General features: G+C 34.0%; 3 protein-coding genes, 2 non-coding genes and 1 pseudogene across 8 annotated transcripts in view; 2 read left to right on the forward strand and 4 right to left on the reverse strand.

Moving 5' to 3' along the window:
- Window positions 1–6,995, reverse strand: part of LOC123011694 (guanine nucleotide exchange factor subunit Rich) — a 14,255-nt gene extending 7,260 nt beyond the window's left edge. Inside the window, exons 1-13 of the mRNA XM_044409275.1 lie at window positions 6,701–6,995; window positions 6,544–6,651; window positions 6,342–6,494; window positions 6,106–6,289; window positions 5,923–6,056; window positions 5,786–5,877; window positions 5,324–5,738; window positions 2,591–2,800; window positions 2,182–2,542; window positions 1,854–2,131; window positions 1,657–1,804; window positions 1,346–1,455; window positions 808–1,294 (exon numbers count right to left, since the gene is read on the reverse strand). Of these exons, the coding sequence (XP_044265210.1) occupies window positions 808–1,294; window positions 1,346–1,455; window positions 1,657–1,804; window positions 1,854–2,131; window positions 2,182–2,542; window positions 2,591–2,800; window positions 5,324–5,738; window positions 5,786–5,877; window positions 5,923–6,056; window positions 6,106–6,289; window positions 6,342–6,494; window positions 6,544–6,651; window positions 6,701–6,841 (2,821 nt within the window). The 5' untranslated portion in view covers window positions 6,842–6,995. The remainder of the gene's footprint in view (window positions 1–807; window positions 1,295–1,345; window positions 1,456–1,656; window positions 1,805–1,853; window positions 2,132–2,181; window positions 2,543–2,590; window positions 2,801–5,323; window positions 5,739–5,785; window positions 5,878–5,922; window positions 6,057–6,105; window positions 6,290–6,341; window positions 6,495–6,543; window positions 6,652–6,700) is intronic.
- LOC123012256 lies at window positions 3,144–3,263 on the forward strand. The gene has a single exon (XR_006413199.1). It is a non-coding gene; the product is annotated as a 5S ribosomal RNA (ribosomal RNA).
- On the forward strand, window positions 6,987–8,859 carry LOC123011695 (putative ribosome-binding factor A, mitochondrial). Of its 4 annotated transcripts, none has more exons than XM_044409277.1 (7): window positions 6,987–7,145; window positions 7,549–7,672; window positions 7,721–8,085; window positions 8,132–8,271; window positions 8,318–8,434; window positions 8,483–8,632; window positions 8,680–8,859. In XM_044409277.1, the coding sequence occupies exons 2-7, from the start codon at window positions 7,566–7,568 to the stop codon at window positions 8,836–8,838; spliced, it is 1,038 nt and encodes a 345-aa protein (XP_044265212.1). In that variant the 5' UTR covers window positions 6,987–7,145; window positions 7,549–7,565; the 3' UTR covers window positions 8,839–8,859. The 4 variants fall into 4 exon arrangements, with proteins under 4 accessions (XP_044265212.1, XP_044265211.1, XP_044265214.1 ...); XM_044409279.1 differs by lacking the exon at window positions 6,987–7,145 and adding an exon at window positions 7,166–7,185; XM_044409278.1 differs by lacking the exon at window positions 6,987–7,145 and adding an exon at window positions 7,175–7,233.
- Window positions 8,851–15,368, reverse strand: part of LOC123011693 (CD109 antigen) — a 25,590-nt gene continuing 19,072 nt past the window's right edge. The window contains exons 10-11 of the mRNA XM_044409274.1: window positions 11,851–13,093; window positions 8,851–9,819 (exon numbers count right to left, since the gene is read on the reverse strand). Coding sequence (XP_044265209.1) covers window positions 9,517–9,819; window positions 11,851–13,093 — 1,546 coding nt within the window. The 3' untranslated portion in view covers window positions 8,851–9,516. The remainder of the gene's footprint in view (window positions 9,820–11,850; window positions 13,094–15,368) is intronic.
- On the reverse strand, window positions 13,174–13,291 carry LOC123012259 (annotated as a pseudogene).
- Window positions 14,834–14,953, reverse strand: LOC123012269. The gene has a single exon (XR_006413210.1). It is a non-coding gene; the product is annotated as a 5S ribosomal RNA (ribosomal RNA).

Genomic DNA, 15,368 nt, shown 5'->3' on the forward strand with positions numbered 1-15,368 from the left:
TTCTCGTCCGATCACTGAAGTTAAGCAACGTCGGGCGCGGTCAGTACTTGGATGGGTGACCGCTTGGGAACACCGCGTGCCGTTGCCATTTTTTTCACTTATAATTTTTACGCCAATTTTTATTTCTATTTGTATTTTTATTCCCGTTGTCTCTTTTTTGCGTTATGGCTATCACCTGACACGATCTGATATAATTAATAATTCGGTGTTGCCAACTTAATTTAAGTCACAATAATAAAAGTGAAAAAATACAAGGTGATTCACGAGTAATAATGAGTCTGAGCTAATTTTTGATGCAACCACCACACCTCTTTGCAAGTTATTTTGCGACAACTGTAATGTTAGTTGCATCGAAAATTTGGGTCAGGCTCAATATTCCTCGTAAATCACCGTGTATAAATTTGTGTGTAAATAACCACGAACTGATTGGATATCAGGTAAAATAAGTAAGTTAAAAATAATAATTAGCTAACTAATTAAATACATTTTTTGGAAGATTTCTTTGAATGATTTCATTATTTATTTCCTTTGACTACTGGCATGTTCTATACTATTTTTTTTATTGTTCTGTTTATAAGAACAAAAAACAAATGGTTGAATTTGGGGAATTTAACGTCAGTTGGTAACACCTAAACGTGTCGCAACATAAAATTCACTAGACTGTTAAAGACGTAAAAAAAGAGATTTCTACACTATTTATTATTTGCTGTACGTTATTTACCAATGTTTCTTATTTTTTTTTAATTAACCCATCATGTAATTTTGAAAATTTGAATAAAAAAATATGCAGGAGTGTGTATTACTCACCGATGGCTCTGAGAAAGCGAACTAAATCTTTGGCGAGTTCCCACTTGGACTGATCAAGAGCCGTGTTCAATAACAACGTGGCGTACTGTCTACTAACGGAAGAAGTTTCCAAATTTTGCAATATAATGAGGTAGGAAGCGGCCGTATCGAGTTGTCTCTTCGCCATACATTCTTGAAAAAGATCTTTCGGTTTGCCAGCAGCCGAAAAAAGATACGGCCATAGAGCGATTTCAGTCTTTCGGGCGCATTGCACTACCGTCTGCAAATAGACGGGAAATTCCATTATAAATTCTATCACGCTTGGTAATTGAGCATCGGGAATTGGTTCCTTACTGGTGGCTTCTTCCTCCAACACCTCGTGTAACAACAATTCTAAAGAATGGGGAAAATAAGGCAAACTCATACAGCTTCGGGCTATCTCCCATGCGTGATAACCGAGATTTCTTCTGATTAATTGACGTAAGATTTGATGAAGGTACACCTGACTCTGAAGAAAATTTAATAAAACGGATGCAAGACCGACAATAACATAACTTACAGTACGTTGTAATACGCTAAATGGTAAAGAAAACGGCGAGTTTGAGTCGGACGTATATAAAACTGTGTCATTTTCGGCTCCCAAAATTATTGCGTCTTCAAAAAGAATTGCTAAAAATTGAAAAATTAATTTATTGGTCCACACAAAAAAATCAATTGGCAACACTGAATTATTGGTATATTAGATTGTGTCAAGTGACGGGAAAGCCAGTGACCGCCCGTCCAAAATAAATGACAATTGACCCAAAAATTGTGACGTTTCAACCTGACAGTCAATGTTGCCAACTAAGTTTCAAGGCTACTTTGATCTACCTAATGGATATATTTTAAGATGAAAGGGTAACATAATCCTTTTTGACATGAAAGTATGCGTCTTGTCGCCATCTTTCGGATACAGAGGTAACCAAACTCGCATCCCATGTGCCCCACAAAACAACCATAAAGCTTCGGTCAAATGCGCCTAAATTGTTTTCAATTATTTTAAAAATTGTTCAAAAATCAAGTCAAACCTTTTCGGCCTTTCTCCTACTCGGTACCCAAACATTTTCCACACAACTGGCAAGAACAGTTGGCATAGAACACGTGTATCGTTCCCCATTTCTCACCTCCCTTTGCACCATCAAAAGTCTTCCACTGACGTTAAGAACAATACTTTCGGAATTATTCGGTTGACCTCGGCCAATTTCGGTCCGTAGTGAAGACAAAGTTAGTGAAACGATACATGCAGGATGCACAGCCAACGCTGATATATCCACGACTTGTACTTTAAAAACGTCAACGTTTCCCACTATAAACACATCTTCAGGACCACAAATTCAGGGAATTAAAATTACAAACCAGTAGGGTTGTGCTTAAGGGCCCAAATCGTCACCTGCGCATCCGATCCGAACGTAATCAACTGATCTTGAAGGATATTCATCAAGAGCACCGGCGATAAAACAGTCACAATTTTCGCGAATTTGTTATCTAATTTGGCGTCTCTTGGATAAAACCTTAATTCATCCGAATTTTCCAAAATACTGTAGCAACCCATAACGAGGTAATCTCTCCACCACAATAAACCACCAACTACGATGAAATCTTTCTCTTGCGTTTCGTTACCGAATAATTTCCATCGGCGTGTCTGCATTGAGTAATGAGCAAGGCCAGTGCGACCGGCGATAGCCATGTTCTGGCCTTCTGAATCAATCGCCGAGTACTAGAAAAATCAATCAATGTAAATTCTAAAAAAAATTAAAAGTCGTACTCGGATAGGCCAATTCGTTGCTGAGTATGTAGACGGGACAGGAATCACAAGCCATTGTCGTCCTTCTGCCAAAGTGGAGGTCATTGAGAGTGACTCGTTGAAAACACCCTCGTCTTTGGTTGAGCGTTCAGAAAACATTTTGATCAAAGTGTCGGCCGAATTTACGTACAGTTTGTCTTCGCCTTGAAGGTACAAGTGACTCTGATGACTCTAAAGTAATAACACCAAATTTTATTTGCCATGAGTTTATTCAATTAAATCTCAGCAAAGTGGCCTATGATTTTGAAATTAAGTTGGCAACTTTGTATAACGTTGAAAGGGGAAATATGAAACATTTTTATTTGTTTTGTACCTCGTTTCTACAATTTTCGATTTTGCCAACTTAAATTTAAAGTCATAGACCGCCCTGATTACCAATTGCATTTGACACTGACTTTTAAGTAATATAAATTATCAAATTAATATCACCAATAATTCTCTATTGCCAACTTAAATTCAGTCATAAACCACTTTATTTAGAAATTTATGTTCCTGGAACACAAGAAATTCTACCGGGAACGGCCATACCACGTTGTAAAGCACCAGTTCTCGTCCGATCACTGAAGTTAAGCAACGTCGGGCGCGGTCAGTACTTGGATGGGTGACCGCTTGGGAACACCGCGTGCCGTTGCCATTTTTTTTTTGGAAACATTAATTTTTGTAAAATTTTAGATCGTGATCTATGACTATTCGTAGTTCGATATCAATGTCAGGTGACGTTTGAATTTCATAGTCAATGTAGCCAACTTAATTTCAAATTCACAGGTCACTTTATTTAGAAATTTATTTGAAACTATCGTTTTCATATCAAAGTAGTCGTTGAAAGAGATTTTTATTTTGCAAAATATTTGTTCATTATTATTATTCTTAGAACAAAAGGAACATTTTAGAACCTAACTGAAGTTTTTTTAAAGAAAAAAATATTTATAGACATTTAATGCTTAAATTACAACAGTTTTTCTAATTTCTGTTCTAATTACTTTTTTATTATATACTACTTTATATAATTATAATTATAATTGGTTGGAAAACTTTTGCTTTTGCTTGATTTTAGCAAAATAAAACATTTTTAATTTTTATTTGAGAAAAAGCTCCCTTTTCAACCTTTTTTATTATTATTAAGCATTCGAATTGGTAACAAAAAATATACAGGGTGTCTCAGCGAGTTGACAAAGTATAATGTCCATTACCTTTAAATCTTAAAATGTAAAAAAAAAATATGTAAGAAGACAATTTGATAATCTCTTGCAAAAACAATAAATAGAGTCTTCCATTTAAATTTTTTAAGTTTCTGAACAAACTTCCTAATGTTTTATCTTTACAAATGCAACGCATTAAAAAAATGTTACAGCCTTAAAATTTGTATGTACCGGGTGGGGCATCGGTTACGCGCACTTGATAAATCGCGACTTCAAATTAATTAAAACTGGCGATATTTCATATACCTAACTAATTATTGATAGGGTATAATTTGGAAATATTTCTAATTTTTTTGGATAATAAATGAGTCCGTAACAGTTTTGTGTGTTTTATGAATACTTTCTGTTAATTTACCTATAAAGTTTTTACACTAAATGAATCTGTACCTGTCACCGCATCAAACTTTGATATCACAATTTCAAATTTTGACTTGGTTAGCCAAATAATGTTTTTTTTTTATTTAAACACAACAAACCAGACCCGTGATTTATGACAAAATGGTATAATTTGACAACAAAAGAATCATTTACTGGTAGCCGACCGCTTTAAAAGGTCTTTTTGTTGTAAACCTTGGAATCTTACCCCCATTTTAAGTAATGGCACAAGTAGCAGGTCATAAATAAAAATGATTTTCAAAGTTAAGATCAAAAATTGCGTTTAATTCAAAATCTAATTGGTATTTTTTTTCTGATTTTGTAAACAATTGTAGGAAGTGAATCTGCGTAGGTCAGTATAAAAATTAGAATTAAATTTTTTGGGAAAAAATTACTTTTTATTTTTTTTTTTGGCTTTGTGAATGAAAAATTACCAAAAAATTAGAGAATGTACCTTACTAATGCCCAGGTAAGTGTAAAAAAATTCAACAATTTTATTTAATTAGAAGTGGGGATTTTCTTTTTGGGCGTAACGGATGCCCCACCCGGTATGCTATTCCTTTGCAGTGGTAAAAAAATCTAACTGTCTTAAATTTTGTGTAATAAATTTTTAATTAGTGTTTCCCAAAAAAAAAAAACAAGTTTGTACTGTAACTTATTTTTGGGATACAGTGTATAGTTGAAAATAATTTCATTAAATACAATAGTACCTATTAATTTGCTATATAAAATTTTTAAAGTTTGAACATTTTAAGGTCGATAATGGACTTTACTCGTAGCAACTCACTGAAACATCGCATAAAAATACATTTAATTATTATTTATTTATTTAACAGACATGAATCTAACCCATTGATTTAGGCAAAAAGAAAAAACTCATTACGCATCAATTAATGGAAATTAGTGTTTTTTTCCAATTTTTCAATTCAATCTCATTTAAACATTTATCATTGCATTTTTAGTGTGTATTTTGATAATTTACTTTAAAATTAAGTTAGAGGCATTGAAAAACAAAGGTACAAAACATAAAAATTAACAAGTCATATCTTTCGATGTTGCGACCTTAGTTCCAAAGTCAAAAAATAAATACAAACAGTTTTTTCGTTATTTTGTCACTCACCATACACGGATTTATAGTCAGAGCACTTTTCATAAAATCCAATTGCAACAAACTCGTAGTATGCACTCCATTTCCATTCATTTCGTCTTCTTTCGCCTCCTTATGCACCATCCATAACTGATACCCTTCCGTTGCAAACTGCATGGATTTTATTTGCAAGGGATTATTTGTTTGAAGATCAATATTTAACCCATAATCCCAACCCAAGGAACACATGAGAAGTGATCCAAAAGTTGACCACATTGCAATACCGCCTTTCTCCCACGCGGCAACCAGAGCACAACCATCAGGAGTCCACAATACTTGACCCACAGCACCAGGATCACCGGGATAATCCTTACTACTCAAAACACAATTGTGGGAGACTTCCAAGCCGCCTGTGCTTTCGTCAACGTAATAAACAATGCATTCGGAACTGAAATTTAGAGTTAATTTTTTTTAGTAAAGTTTAAAAAGTATTACTTTGCACGTCCGAAAGTTATTAATCGGTATTTGTGGTTCATGACAGTGCAAGTGGCGTCTTCGATTCCTTGGGCCCAAATTCCTTGCACTTGCTAAAAAGTTTGTTAAATGTTAATTAAACACAAGAAACAACTTACATTAGGGTCGAATTTTAGCGACGAAGCTGTTAAAAATGCCGCTCTTCCATCATTTAAAACAATAGAAAAACCGCCAACTAGAGGTGAATATTCTATATCAACAATAAACGTATTTTCTTCAACAATTGGAATTGCTATAAACACAAACATTGGGATTTATTAAAACTAAACTTAAAATAAAACCTTTTGACACTTGTTGGTTGATACAAAAAGGTATTCGTCTCAAATCTAAATTATAATCTCTGTGTTGTTGTCCATCCCACCAGTACCTCAAGACATGTCCTTCACTGGTTGAGATCATGAATTCTGACATTGTTATGCACACAATTCCTGTTATTTTACCATCCCAGACCATAATTTCTTGGTGCTAAAATCTTAGTTTAAAACATATCTCCGTTAATAGAAAAAAATGTAATAACCAGAGTGAGGTGTAAAGGTGGTATTATTTCTTTAATAAACAATTCGGCGCTATCCCTTCGTAAATTGGCATGGGGGCTATCAGTTTGGACATATAAACCCTTATTATCTGCCACAACTCCGAGTTTAAACAATAACAAGTGACCTTCCGACGTCTGAAAATTGAGTAAAGTGATACTAAAACAAGCGGGTTTGATTACACACCGCAACAGCAACCATGCTGGAATCTGGTTTCCATTCCGTTGAAATGTTTGTTCCAAATTTTTCCAAGGATTGGGGGGTTCGGCGGTAGAAAACAATTGGAACGCATGGCTGGAAAAAACTGGATGTACAACAGTTGGAAAAATAGTTTAAAATTTACTTTGCAAAACCAAATTGCGATGGAATCGTCGGTTAATATAGCGAATAAAATCCTGTCCCTGTTGCAAGTTATTTGTCGTATACTTGCTTGTCCCAAATCTGGTATTTTGATAACTTTGGGCCAACCGATTGGGAAGTACATTTTGAAATCTGCTACCACCACACTATCATGATAAATTAACTAATCACATTATATAAATAAAACCGTTTTAACAAATTAAATGTTGCATTATTGTGTTTGAGAAAGTTTTTGTGGCTTCGTTTGACACTTCTCACAAACGTCAACTGAGAAGTGTCTAAAGTCAATGTGTTTTTTCACTGACTATAAAAATACTTTCGATCTTTTCGAATATTTTTTTTTTATAACAACGTTTTGAAGTGATATCTAATAAAACCCAACCATAAACAAACAATTTTTGATTCGAAACATTGAGAAGTGTTTAAGGGTACGTTACAAAGGTGACACTTCTTGTCAAAAATTCTAAGGTTAAGTAGTTCTAATACAAAAAATTATTCAAAATTTTCATTTATTTGGTAATGATAATGCAGTTAATTGATGTAATAGAGTTTTAAAAATTCAACAGACTATTTTCTAGTTAGAACTTGCTCAACTAAAACTGTTTTCGGTTTACACTCTTTATCAAAAAAATAGTGGCATTTTTTCGAAAATAGCAAACTCAAAATTGCATTATATTAAAAACTTGTTCACAATCACAAGTGACTATAAAAAGTCCTCTCATGTACTTCTCTTAAGGCTTGATTTTATCTGCTATGTTTCCACTAGAGGGCGCTCTATTACTTTTTTTTAATTTTTCTGTGTTAATTACGTGCAATTTTTATTAATTTTAGTTTCAAAGAGAAGAAAAATGTTGAGAAGTTTCTTGTTAAGTTCTCGGAGTTTTCATACATCGACTTTCTGTAGTGCAAAGTTGGGAAGAGTTATGAAAAAAGTGATGGGTCAGTCTTCAAAAAAGTAAGTACTCACATAAATCTACAATAAGTAACTAATGCTAATTTTTAGAAAGAAAATCTTTACTGAAGTGGGAATTCTCCCAACTGCAGAATCGTTTAGTAAAGGCAGTCAGGAAGGAAAATTTTCCGGAAATGCACGTCGCGTTTCTGTGCTTAATAAATTGTTTATGAGACACATCACCGACCTAATAGCGACAGGGGAATATTCCTCTGAGTTTGAAGGACATGAAATTGAAATAAACAGAGTCCAGATTGCTCCCGATTATAAAGGTTTGAACGTTTTCTGGGTTGCTAAAGGAACACAAGATGACGAAATTGTGGAGAAATTGTTAAAGAAAAATGCGGGTTTTTTAAGGCACGAGCTTTCTTCCTTACGACTCGTAGGGGCAGTGCCTATGATACATTTCGTAAAAGGTTGGCAAAAATAAAAAATATTAATTAGTGATTTAACAATTTTTAGACAAACACTATGCACAAATTGCTGAACTGGATAGTAGACTAGCGAAAGCCGATTTCGGTGAAGATCATGTTCCTACAGAAATGGTAGTAAAACTTAAATCACAGTTGGAATTATTCACATCTTTGCCATGCAATGTTAAGGTGCTTTTGTTTTGTTTTTGTGACTTGAATTAAGCCCTTCTTCTAGGATAAAGTGCAAGATGTAGAACAACAATTTTTAGGAGACGAAATTACTGAAGAGGAGGAATTGCCCCCAATGCCCCAAGATGTTCTAGGACTAGATCGTTTACAAATTTTAAATAGGGTAAAATTGGAGGTAAATGTTAGCCCAGTTGCAAATGTAATTTTTTAGATAAAAAAAAGTATGAAGAAATCTGAAGCAAGTCATAGGTTGAAAAATGAAGAATCTGATTTGGTGCACACTATTAATGAAAACCCAATCGAGTATACGAGCAATAAAGAACGAAGAGAGGCTTTTAAGAATTTCTTAGAAAAGCGGGAGGTAATGTTTCTGTATGATTCTAGACATCGTTTGTCATTTTCTTGTAGTTGATGAGGTCCAAAGAGAAAAAACTAGATAAGAATTATCTTCCCGACATTGAATATATAAAAGAAGAGCTTGAATCACATTCAGCTGAAGATGACTCAAATCTAGAAATGTATGAAGAACAAGATTACATTTTTGAAGATGAGGATCATAAAAATTAAATAAAACATTTGTTTATCAAAAGAAAATCGCTTTTATTTCAATTCAACATGTGTACAAATACGTTAAATCCTACCTAAAACTAAATACTCTATCGAAATACTTTTTGTTTCAGAAACTACACAAAATCAAGTTAGTAATTATTTACAGCTGCAAAATCCTAGTATAGAAAGTATAAAACTAATTTATATTTAGTCAAATTGAACCCTAAGTTACATCAACAGTGATATTAGCTGATGAAATAATTTATAATACAAAAAAAAATAAAAAATATAACAATATATAAAAAGCTAACCAAATATATTAATTACTTTACAATATAAAACACTAACTACGTCAGTGCAATTGGACGGTTTAATATGAGACTATGAGCGTGCAGCTCCGCTTTCAACATGAAATAATTTGCTTTGAGTATTCCCGATATGATTTCTTTTCGTAGAAAAATATACAATGTGTCATAAGTAACTCTCATTATCTCTCTTAAAGTCATTTCTCCTCTCTAGACTCTTCAAGACGACTAAAAATAATGAACACAAAGATTAAGAAAAGCATGAATCTGGAGCTTATATTAAATTTACATAACAATCCTTTATTTATAATCAGGCACAACTTTTAACAACTATTTCACACTTGTAGAATTAATATAATTCCAGATTTCAGTTCAGCTCACAATTGTGGCATTAGATTATGTTGTCTTGAACATCAAAATATCTAACTATTAAAAATATGCTTGTGAAAATTAACGTGAATAATGGAATTGTAACTCTAGTTGTTGCATTGTAAATCCAACAATACGGACATTGACTGCTACCACACACGTGACAAATGTCCAAATTGTACGTTGATAAGGCATCGAATATTGTTTCGTTGAATCGTTCCGGGGCATAGTAATCGTAGATACGGATCGGTAGATAGCGAGACATGTTGGCCACTGGGTACCATCTCTCCACTGTGAAGTTGATGCAGGTCTCTTCGTAATCCAACTGAAAATAAAACCGTGACGTAAATAATAGCACATTAAAAAAACAAGTGTTACAAACTCTCATTGTGATACGAGTAATTTTTAACACTCGCGACGTGGCTCGTATCACAATGAGAGGTTGTAACCCGTGTTTTTATACTATTTTTTCTATTGAGAGAGATTTTTTAATTGTATATCCGTTTTCATATTAATGTGCATCAAAGTAGTCGTTGAATGAGATCATTTAAAGGTGGCAACCATGCAAAAATTCAAACAATCCTAACCTCAATCTTCCCTAAAAATTATTTTCTCAAATAAATATGTGTACCGCAGGTAGCAAGAAATAATTAAAATTAACAACGTAATTAACATAGGGTGGCAAACAAAAGATTTTTGTCATTAAATTTGTTCTGAATGACATTAATGACAGTTTTTGTGTGAATCGGCCTTTAAATTAAAGATGCATTTAGATTTCTACAACTACTTGATGCACATTAATATAAAAAAAAGAGTATATTATTATTACATTTGACAATTAAAATTTTTGACATTTGACTCCAAATTGCATTAGTTTCGATGAAATACGTTGATCTACAACAATTTCTCACTTAAAAATGAGAGTATGTACAGGGTGCTGCATTTTGCATGTCCGAATAAGGAATCTCCGGAACTCAGAGGTTTTTTTGTTATTATAGAAGATTCAGGTTTGAATCAAAGACATTATACAGGCACTTTTTTACTTAGAATTTAATGATGTTGTTAACAATTTTTTGTTGTTTAGCAGTAATAAGATAAACTGTTTTTTTTAATGGGAATCATAGGTGGCTATGACATTTTTTGTTAATTTTAAAATATAAAAAAAATATATATTTTTTTGTAATATTTTGACATTTTGTTGGTGGTTGACCAAAAAAAACACATTATTTCCAAGATTATTTCCGTTGCAGTGACTGATATTCAAACCATTATAAAAAATAATGATAATACTATATTTATTATGTAATGAACATTTAATAAAAAGTAACAATAACTAAGTAAATAAAACAAATGACAATACTTATAAGAACAGAATTTGTGTTTTAAAAAATTTTAACGTCTTTTTTTGACTGACTCCTAAATCATTTTCAATTTTTCTAAGGGAAATATTAGAATTTGCTGCGACACTCCCTAATACGTTGATTTCTTCTTCTTCCCGGTTTTCTTTTTTGTAACATTTTGGTAGTGGTTGTTTAAAAGCACCGAATAATTTAAAATTTTTCACCAATCGGTCAACCTTAATTCTGGATATTTTTCTAAACAAGTTTGGCAAGCAACTGGTGCATTTTTGTTGGATTGGATGTAGCATTCTGACATGTCATATTTTTCGAAATTTTGCATTTTTACTTTAATAAATTTTTAAAATACTTATTTGATAATGACACACAAAATAACGATTTGTTTCCATGGCCAACCACCAACAATATGTCAAAATATTACAAAAAATATTTTTTTTTATTTAAAAATAAATAAAAACATTTAAAACATATATTCATATATAGTTTTATGATCAGAAAAAAATAAGCTTTTTAAAAATGTCATAGCCACCCATGATTCCCATTAAAAAAAAAAAATAAGTTTAAGAAAAATTAAAAAAGTTTATCTTATTACTGCTAAACAAACAACTGAAAAAAAACTGTTAACAACAACATTAAATTCTACTTAAATATAATGCCTTTGTTTCAAATCTGTGTCTTATATAATAACAAAGATGTGAATTAAAGATTTCGCTAAAATGTCAACTTTTGTCTAGAATGATACTTTATGGAAAATGAAATTCATTAATACCAAGGGAAAATATCGTACTCTATTCCGTATTCAAAAATAATTATTTTTTTGCAGGATTCTGACCAGTACCATCTTGTATTCAAAATAAGTTTTGTGCGTTAGGTATTTTCCAGGGTTCAGTTTTCACTCATCTTCGCTTCGTGCTTCAATATTAAAACTTCACGATAGAAAATTATTTCTACTGCACCTCTAATGTAACTAACTATTACTCTTGAAAAATAATACTCACATAATTGAAGTAGAACAGAACCTTCCTTTCCGAGAACCTCGCCCTTTGCAAATTCCTCACTTGCCTCGACAGGATATATGCATCCAAATCCTGCTGTTGCACGATGTAACCCGTCGGTATCGTGACATCAAGCACTGCAAGTCCCGACCTGGGGGATTCACTCAGATGGTTCCACCTCTGACAACTAAACAGCGTGATATGCGACATGTTTCGTCCGTAGAAATACGGTCTGATCCACAAATCGAACGCCGGCACTGGCGGTTTCGTCTGGAATCGTGCAATGTCGACATTGTATTGCACATGCATTTGCAAAATGGCGTAACCGGTGCCCTTTGCTTGCACTTTAACAGTACCCCAGGCATTGGGTATATCGATGTGTTGTAATTTCGCTCGATTTTTGTCATTGACGTGCAAAACAGCGGTCTTGCCGGGCAAAGCCGTCGCTTCCACCGTCACCGAGAGACTCGAAATATCGCGAATTCTTTGGGCTGAGGTGTACTCGATGAGGGCCTTGAGGGCATTTGCGGTGTCCGAAGTGGAGGCCCAGCCCCCGTCGGTGAGTCTCTGAGTGTTCAACCAGCGCACTATGTCGTTCATGAAGATTTCTTGTCGGGCTACGTACACCATAAGTGCGTAGGCCGTAGCTTCAATGTTCTCCGAGTCGTACTCGTAGGGGAGTCTCGGGAGCGAGAAAGGCTTCTGGTTTTCGATTTTGTAGGGGGGTTGCGGGACCGATTGGCGCCCCCAGTACAACAAACCGCCCTCTTCGCGCCGGTGTCTCGATAACTCGAGATAGGCGGCTTCGGCGAACGCCGCTTTGCTCTTCATGAGGGCGTAAGCGACGATGGCGATGTCGAAGGGTCGTCCGCGCTCTTTGATCAAATCCATGTTGCGTTCGAGCCAATGGACGGCGTTTCGTTGCGCGATGGCCACTTTGGAGCTGAGACCGCTGGTGAGGTCTTTGACGGATTCGAGCATGATGAGGACGTGAGCGGTGAGCGTGATGTTGCGGTGACGGATTGGATCGTTGTTGAAGTTGAGGGAGGAGTTGTATTTGCGGTCCGGGAGCCACGTGGTTTCGTAGAAGGCGCCGTCTTGATTTTGGTGCCGAAGGACCCATTCCACGGATTTTGCAATGACGGTGGGGTCGATGTAGATGTAGTTTTCCCATTCGTAGAAGCTTGCTTCTTGGAAAATGCGGGCGCAGTAGGATGTGAGCCAAACGGAAGAATCGGATTGGTTCCTGGGGACGAAATTAAATAAATAAAATGGTAAAATATTATTTCAGAACGTTGATTGAATAATTCACAAAGAAAAAAAAAATGGCAACGGCACGCGGTGTTCCCAAGCGGTCACCCATCCAAGTACTGAGCGCCCGACGTTGCTTAACTTCAGTGATCGGACGAGAACTGGTGCTTTACAACGTGGTATGGCTGTTGCCGTAGGAAAATGTAGTATTCAAAGTAAATAAAGAATTAATCATTAAAAGAAGTCTTCAAAAATATATACAAAGTGGTTATAAATGAATTTCATCTAGCCAGCTGTGAATTTTCCATGTAAAATAAAAAATGCCGTTTTACGAAAATAGGGGTATCTACTTGTTTTGACTCAAAATTAAAAAATCGCAGTTTACTAAGCATCCACTTCGAAAATAAACTTCAATTATAAACTTGTGTTCTTCCAAAATATACATTATTATCAATTATTATTGGAAATTCGTTGAAACAATAAAAGTTTAATCAACAACAATTTATTATTAATTAATAAGTGACACTAATGACACAACTAGAGTTTTCAAAAAAGTAGAGCGGCACAAATAAAGTTACATGCAAAAAAATTCCAAAGCTGGCTAGATGAAAATCATTTATAACCACTCTGTACAATTAGTTAGTTAATTATTATTTTTAACATATTTCACCTGACATGCAATCAATTAGTTATTTACACACAAATTTGTATTTTTTCACTTTTATTATTGTGACTTACATTAAGTTGGCAACACCGAATTATTATTGATATCAGATCCTGTCAGGTGACAGTTATACCAACGGCTGTCCCTTAGAAATAAATGATAAAAGTATGACGTTTGAATTTGAGAGTCAATGTTGCCAAATTAATTTCAAAATCATTGGACACTTCGATCAGAAATTTATTTGAAAGCATGGTACCTACAAAAAATAAATAAAAAATAAAGTTATGGTAATTTTATGTGTCATCGAATTAATATTTATCTATGTGCTTGGGGGTCTAATGGATCAATTTAGCAGTTATACAGAGTGGTTACAAATGATTTTCATCTAGCCAGCTTTGGTTTTTTTTTGCGTGTAACTTCATTTGTGCCGCTCTGCTTTTTTTTAAAGCTCTAATTAATAATAAATAGTTGTTAATTAAACTTTTATTGTTTCAATTAATTTCCAATAATAATTGATAATATTGTATACTTTGGAAGAAAACAAGTTTATAATTGAAGTCTATTTTCGAAGTGGACGCTTAGTAAACGGCGATTTTTTAAATTTGAGTTACAACAAGTAGATACCCCTATTTTCGTAAAGCGGCATTTTTATTTTATATGGAAAATACACAACTGGCTAGATGAAAATCATTTATAACCACTTTGTACACTTGAGTGCAAAAAAACGCAAATTGATTTTTTATAATGTAATTTGGCCTGTTAATAAATGCCAGTTTTTTGACGTCGTTTTTGTCCAATCACAATTTCATAATTGTCAGGCATCTTCCAAACTTCTATTAAGTTTTTCCATTTCGTTTTTAACACTGACTATGACACTACACTGGCAAGACCACCAGATAAGACATTTCTTTTGATAGTTTTCTAACCTTTTTCACATTATGTGAAAATTTGACAGTTTTGTTTTTGACAATTTGCATTTTTTGTATTCAAGCGCACATTTAATAACTATACTTTGCAGAAACATTTTTAGAAATAAGTGCAAAAACTAGAATGAAAATTGCGAAAAAAAAGTGGCAACGGCACGCGGTGTTCCCAAGCGGTCACCCATCCAAGTACTGACCGCGCCCGACGTTGCTTAACTTCAGTGATCGGACGAGAACTGGTGCTTTACAACGTGGTATGGCCGTTGCCTTAAGAATATGTCAATCAAAATAAATAAAACTAAGTAAACGCTTTGTAAAAGTCGATTTCAATTCTAATATTTAATTGCTTAATTATTAACCGCTGCCTTCATGAGACATTTTTAATCAAAACATAACTTTTCATTCCTTTTCTTGACTGATCCTAACGTCTCTAAATCGATTACACTCACTGGACGTAGAATTTTTACTATAAAGAACATTAGCGATTTTGTAAAATACCATGCTTTTAAGTAAATTTCCGATCAAAGTAGTCTCTGCCTTTAAAATAAACTTGGCAATATTGGTTATTAAATTCAAACGTCACTTTTTTATAGTCAATTGTCATTCATTTCGGCGGGGCGGCCGCTAGCACGTCCGTCGCCTGACTCAATTTAATATCAATAATTCAGTGTTGCCAACTTAAT

This window comes from Tribolium madens, unplaced genomic scaffold (assembly GCF_015345945.1).
Source record: "Tribolium madens isolate multiple individuals breed KSU strain unplaced genomic scaffold, Tmad_KSU_1.1 Scaffold_91;HRSCAF=231;Tcas5.2_LG7, whole genome shotgun sequence".
In the NCBI taxonomy this organism is placed as follows: Eukaryota; Metazoa; Arthropoda; class Insecta; order Coleoptera; family Tenebrionidae; genus Tribolium; species Tribolium madens.

Bases quoted from the DNA above. Each gene is read 5' to 3' on its own strand.
- LOC123011695 (XM_044409277.1), top strand. From the start codon at position 7,566: ATGTTGAGAAGTTTCTTGTTAAGTTCTCGGAGTTTTCATACATCGACT. The intron at 8,086-8,131 runs GTTGGCAAAAAT...AACAATTTTTAG, and splicing joins TATGATACATTTCGTAAAAG to ACAAACACTATGCACAAATT. The intron at 8,435-8,482 runs GTAAAATTGGAG...GTAATTTTTTAG, and splicing joins GTTTACAAATTTTAAATAGG to ATAAAAAAAAGTATGAAGAA.